Below are 5,622 nucleotides of genomic sequence, written 5' to 3'. Positions count from 1 at the left end.
CCTAGAGTTTATAGAAGAATATAAAACCCTAAACCCTAAACCCTAATTTATAATAATGCGGTGGCTGCTGGGCCCCAGAACCCGCCGTCGCTCCAGCTAGGCTGGGAGGAAGGAAGGGCCTAAACCCTAAACCCTAAACCCTAAACCCTCGGGTATTACTTTAAGGTACACCGGCAATAAAATAAACCCTCAAAGCTCTAAAATATTATTAAAAATAAATACAACATTAACTTCTATGCTTCTGGAAGCCGCATGCGCTCGTCGCCAGCGCTCACGCTAAACCCTAAACCCTAAACCCTAAACCCTAAACCATCACACATTCAGTCTCCTAAGCGATAAACCCTAAACCCTAAGCTCTAGATTTGTCATTTTGTGTTTCTTTTTATCGGGGTTCGGAATTTCTACAAACCAACTACTACCGTCAGACAGCTACTCTAAACCCTAAACCCTAAACCCTAAACCCTAAACCCTTGTGGCGCGAAACCCTCGGGGCTGCTTTGCATGCCATGAGGGACTTCGACTGAAGAAGCAAACCCTAACTATGGGCTCTGCAAATGTGCGGCCACAGGTCAACGGTACGCAGCTGCTAAACCCTAAGCCCTAAACCCTAAACCCTAGGAAACCCTAGGAAACCCTACTAAACCCTAGAATGCCTTCTCATCAACCTGTGCGGCTCAGCCAACTCCCCTAGAGATACTCTACTTCTGAGCACTGGCGATCGATACAGAGGGTGAGCCTCTAAGCCCTAAACCCTAAACCCTAGCTTTAATGTTCTTCCTTGGTCTGCCTGTCAGAGACTTAGGGCTTGCCGAGGGTTTAGGGTTTAGGGTTTAGGGTTTAGAAAGGGGGGTTCCGTGTGGAGTTTGGGGTTTTAGGGTATAGGTTTGACTCCTCAGGGCCGAGGGATTAGGGTTTAGGGTTTAGGGTTTAGGGTTTAGCTCTGTTCTGCAGGCCTATCGACGCTTCTGGCGTTCCCTCTGGGAGAGGCATCCTTCTACTCAAGTGCCCTAAACCCTAAACCCTAAACCCTAAACCCTAAACCCTAACACTGGCCTTAGTCGTCCCCCATAGCATCCTGTAGCAACGTTCCATCGTGCAGCCTCGGTTTAGAAAACCCTAAACCCTAAACCCTAAACCCTAGGTAAACAACAACGCTTATGGTTTATCTTTGAATCCAAAGGCTTTTCTAGGGAGTTAAACTTTTGGTCTGGCGCTGGTTTTGGGCTGCAACAGCCAGCAAGGGTTTAGGGTTTAGGGTTTAGGGTTTAGGGTTTGTGGTTTAGGGATGGCCATTGCTTCTCCGGCACTTTCATCAAAGGGCGGCGAGAAGGCCCCGGGGTTTTTGTTGAGCGTTGAGCTCCGCGCAGGAGGAGGCCTCGCGGTTCATCAGGGTGAGGGTTTAGGGTTTAGGGTTTAGGGTTTAGGGTTAAAAGGTAGGGGCTTAGGGTTTAGGGTTTTGGGTTTCTAATTCTTTTTAGGGTTTAGCGTTTAGGGTGCTTTAGGGTATGGGTTTTCATGCGCCATCTGCTTGAGGCAGCAGCCTTTAAACCCTAAACCCTAAACCCTAAACCCTAGCCTTCCGAATATACTAGTCTGTGTAATAATAAAGCCCTAGAAGAAGTTGAAGAAGCCCCTCAAAGCTGTCGCTGTGTGCCCTATAGATTAAGGGTTAATATAAGGGTTTAGGGTTTACTAGAGTTTACTAGGGTTACCTAGGGTTTCTTAGGGTTTAGGGTTTATTAGGGTTTAGGGTTTGTGAGCAGGGGAGTGGCGAGGTTGTTTTCTTCATGGTCCCTGTCGGTCTCTTCTTCTCCCAGAGCGCCTTTTAATTTATTCAGAGTTCAAATGCGGTAAAAGACTGCAAATCAGGGGGCCCGTACCTCTACAATCAGCCGGGGGCCCCCTTCATGGGGGCCCCCTTCATGGGGTACCCCCTTATGGGGGCCCCCTTCATGGGGGCCCCCTTTATGGAAGCCCCCTTCAAGGGGCCCCCCTTTATGGGGGCCCCCTTTATGGGGGCCCCTTTCAAGGGGCTCCCCTTCTGGGGGGCCCTCCTATGGGGGCCCCTCAAGGGGGCCCCCTTCAGGGGTCCCCTGATGATGAGGGGGCCTTGGGGGGCCCCCAGGTAGAGGGAGAAGGGGACCCCGATAAAAGGGTACAGGAAGGTCAGCAGCAACAGTATGCTCAAGAGATGACACAGAGGGGCCCCCAGGGGGCCCCCCAAACCCTCAACAGCAGCGGAAACAGCAGCAGCCTTCCCCTGAACGGCACTGCAGTCCATGCACATTCTGCTGCTGCTGCTGCTGCTGCTGCTGCTGCTGCTGCTGCTGCTGCTCGGTCTCCGTTGTCCGTTGAACGTAAGGCTGCGCCTCAGAAGTTTGAAAATAGATTTTGGCGTTCAGGGTTTAGGGTTTAGGGTTTAGGGTTTAGGGTTTAGGGTTTGGGGTTTATGTGCCATCAGCAGATGGAGAAACCACCGAGTTGAGCTGGCCAGAAGAAGCAGAAGGTGAGCCTCAGTCCGTGTTGCTGCTGCTGCTGCTGCTCCTGCTGTACTTGCTGCTGCTGTTTTTGTCGTTGCTGCTGCTGCAGTTTGTGCTGCTCCTGTTCATGCATCGTCCGATGCTGCTGCAGCAGCAGCTTGTGCTGCTGCTTCTCACCTGGTTATTTGGGGTTTAGAGTTTTGGGTTTAGGGTTTAGGGTTTGGGGTGCAGGCCTAATTGCGCTAATAGGCATTTCGGGAGTAGGGTTTAGGGTTTAGGGTTTAGGGTTTAGGGTTTACGGTTTAGGGTTTAGGGTTTAGGCTTTAGAGGCTAGAATGTTACTGCAGCTGCAGCAGAATCTGATGGTGGAGTATTGTTAGGGTTTAGGGTTTAGGAGATAGGGTTTAGGGTTTAGGGTTTGGGGTTTAGGTTTGTGAGGGAAGTATATCGTTTGACTCTGCTGCCTGTGCTATTGGTGCTGCTGCTGTTGGTGCTGCTGCTGCTGCTGCTGCTGCTGCTGCTGCTTTTGCTGCTTTGCTTCTACGACCGCTGCTGCTGCTACAACTACGACGGGTGTTGCTGCTACTGCTTCTGCTGTTGCTGCTGCTGTTGCTGTTGCTGTTGCTGTTGCTGTTGCTGCCGCTGCTGCTGCTGCTGCTGCTGCTGCTGCTGCTGCTGCTGCAGCTCCCCGTTGGAGTCCTTATGAGCTTGCGAGTTGGCTGCGTTTGGCTTCCACTGAGCTGCGCACACAGCAGCTTCCGAGAGGGTTTATTGAAACCCTTCTTGCACGCCGAATCGGAGGTAAACCCTAAACCCTAAACCCTAAACCCTATCTCTAGACCCAAGAGTGGACGGGGGTGGGCGGTGCTTTGGACGCACTTGCGGACTTCATGCGCTGCTGCTGTTGCTGCTGCTGGCTCTGCCGCTGCTGCTGCTGCTGCTGCTGCTGCTGCAGGAGAGGAGTTTCTTTGCCTCACCCCGACGCAGCTGAAGCGCGACTTTGGGTTGGGGACATTTGGAGGCAGAAATAGGGTGATGATGTTTGTGAAACTCCTCAGGTAAACCCTAAACCCTAAACCCTAAACCCTAACTCTGCCTGTTCTGAATGTGCGTTTCGGCGGCTTTGCAAGATCCCGGTCTTCTTTTTCTTGTCTGTTTTTCAGGGGTTCGTTTATAGGGTTTAGGGTTTAGGGTTTAGGGTTTAGGGTTTTGTTTGCAGGTTGCAGGCCTCTCGTCGTCGCCGCATTCACCGTTTGTTTTTAAGCTCTTCGTCAGGCGTTCCTCTTGGCCCGCAAGCCTCTTCTTCTCACGGGGGGGCCCCTGGGGGGCCCCCAGGGGGGCCCCCTGGGGGCCCCCATCTGAGTGGGTCTTCGGTTGGTACGATGGAGGGTACAGCAGGTGAAGGGGGCCCCCCAGTATTCTCGGAGTCGGAGGGGCCCCTGGGGGCCCCTATGATGGGGGCCCGTGGGGGCCCCCCTATGGGGGCCCCTGTTGGGGCCCCCCGTGGCTTCTCATACCCCCCAACCCCTCCTGAAGGGTCTTCTAATGGGGGCCCCCGGTGCTGCAGCAGTGAGCAGGGGCCCCCTAATTTGTCTTCTCTTATACCTTTTGAGCAGCTGCACTTTGTGCGCTGGTTGGGGGGCCGCCGTACAAATGTTTTCTATGGGTTTTGGCTGGGTAAGGAAGTAGCAATAAAAGTATTTAAGAAGCAGCACTTCTTTTATCATATGCCTACAAGTGCTGCAGCGCCTGCTGCAGCAGCAGCAGCAGCAGCTGCTGCTGCTGCTGCTGCTGCTGCCGGGCCCCCGTGGAATGAAGGGCCCCTTACGTTCGCTTCACTTAGAGGGGCCCCCTCAACATGTACAACAGATGGGGGGCCCCCAAGAGGAGGCGCAACAAACGAAGTTGAGGGGAGGCTTCTTGAGGTCCTGTGCAGCAACACCGATTTGCTGCTGCAGCAGCTGCTGCAGCTGCAGCAGCTCAGACATCCTAACCTCGTAATGCTTTTAGGGGTCTCTCTCTCACACTCTTTTCATGTTTGTCTTGTTATGGAGTACCTTCCAAAGGGGCCCCTGGGGGCCCACCTGTCTCCTTCTCCTCCGCCTATATTAGTACCCCCCAGGAGGCCCCCCTGGGGGCCCCTGCTCGTTCCCCAGCAGCAGCAGCAGCAGCAGCAGCAGCAGCAGCAGCAACAGCAGCAGCAGCAGCAGCAGCAGTCTTCTTTCTGCTCCTCTCCCTCGGAGGGCCCCCATAACAACTCTTCCCCTCAGGAAGGAGACACATGTCTCTCTACTGGGGCCTCTTGCGCTGATGAAGCTTCAAAGGGCCCCTTAACCAGTGCCTCCAGGTCTCTTGCAGGGGCCCCCGAGGGCCCAGGGGCCCCCGGGGGGCCCCCCTCTTCAGGGGGGCCCCCTTCCCCCTCCAGTGTATGTCCTCCTAACTATAAGACAGGGCCTCTAGAGAGACGCCTCATGCAGGGGGCCCCCAGTTATTCTTCTTCTCCAGCAGAAAAGGAGACAGGAGACAGCAGCTCAATTCAAGGGGGCCCCCCTTCTGGGGGGCCCCCCTCAATGGGGGCCCCCCAACTTCTCTGGGGTGGCGTACAGGGGGCCCTCTCTTTGAATGAGCAGGGGGCCCCCCCCCTCCCTCCAGCTTGCTGCGTAGTACCCGTAGCATTAGCAGGGGCCCTAAATAAGTTGCATTCAAAAGCATTAAATAGAGGCGCAGGGATAGGGGGCCCCCATAGGGGGGTTGGGGGCCCCTGGGGCAGAAAGGGGTCCTCTTCTAAGGCCCCCAGCTCAAGGAAAACCAGCAAAGGGGGGCCCTCAGGGGGGCCCTCAGGGGGGCCCCTTGGGGGCCCCCAAGGGGGCCCCCCCACAGCAGCATCTGGGGGCCCCCCCACAGCAGCGTCTGCGGGCCCCCCCACAGCAACGTCTGGGGGGCCCCCTACAGCTACATCGGGGGGGCCCCCCACAGCAACATCTGGGGGGCCCCCATCTCCTCGGTACTCTTCCTCCCTGCGAGACCGCAGCAGCAAGGAGGGGCCCCAGGGTGATGAGTGGATGGTGGCGTCGGGGGGCTCCTCACCCCACGCCTCACAGCAGCAGCAGCAGCAGCAGCAGCAGCAACAGCAACAGCAGCA

The 5,622-nt window shown here is 55.5% G+C and overlaps 1 protein-coding gene across 1 annotated transcript; it reads left to right on the top strand.

The window, feature by feature from the left end:
- Positions 1-541: 541 nt before the first annotated feature.
- EAH_00060510 (hypothetical protein, conserved) lies at positions 542-5,622 on the top strand (the record flags this gene model as incomplete). The annotated part of the gene is made up of 8 exons (XM_013393446.1): positions 542-575; positions 1,284-1,391; positions 1,764-2,357; positions 2,462-2,506; positions 2,712-2,740; positions 2,910-2,955; positions 3,436-3,538; positions 3,700-5,622. Coding segments are annotated over 8 exons (2,882 nt in total), but the record flags the coding sequence as incomplete, so codon positions are not given.

This window comes from Eimeria acervulina, genomic scaffold, assembly GCF_000499425.1.
Source record: "Eimeria acervulina Houghton genomic scaffold, Eah_scaff1507, whole genome shotgun sequence".
Taxonomy (NCBI): domain Eukaryota; phylum Apicomplexa; class Conoidasida; order Eucoccidiorida; family Eimeriidae; genus Eimeria; species Eimeria acervulina.
The sequence above is the reverse complement of the archived record's forward strand: the minus strand, read 5'-3'. Positions and strand labels throughout refer to the sequence as shown.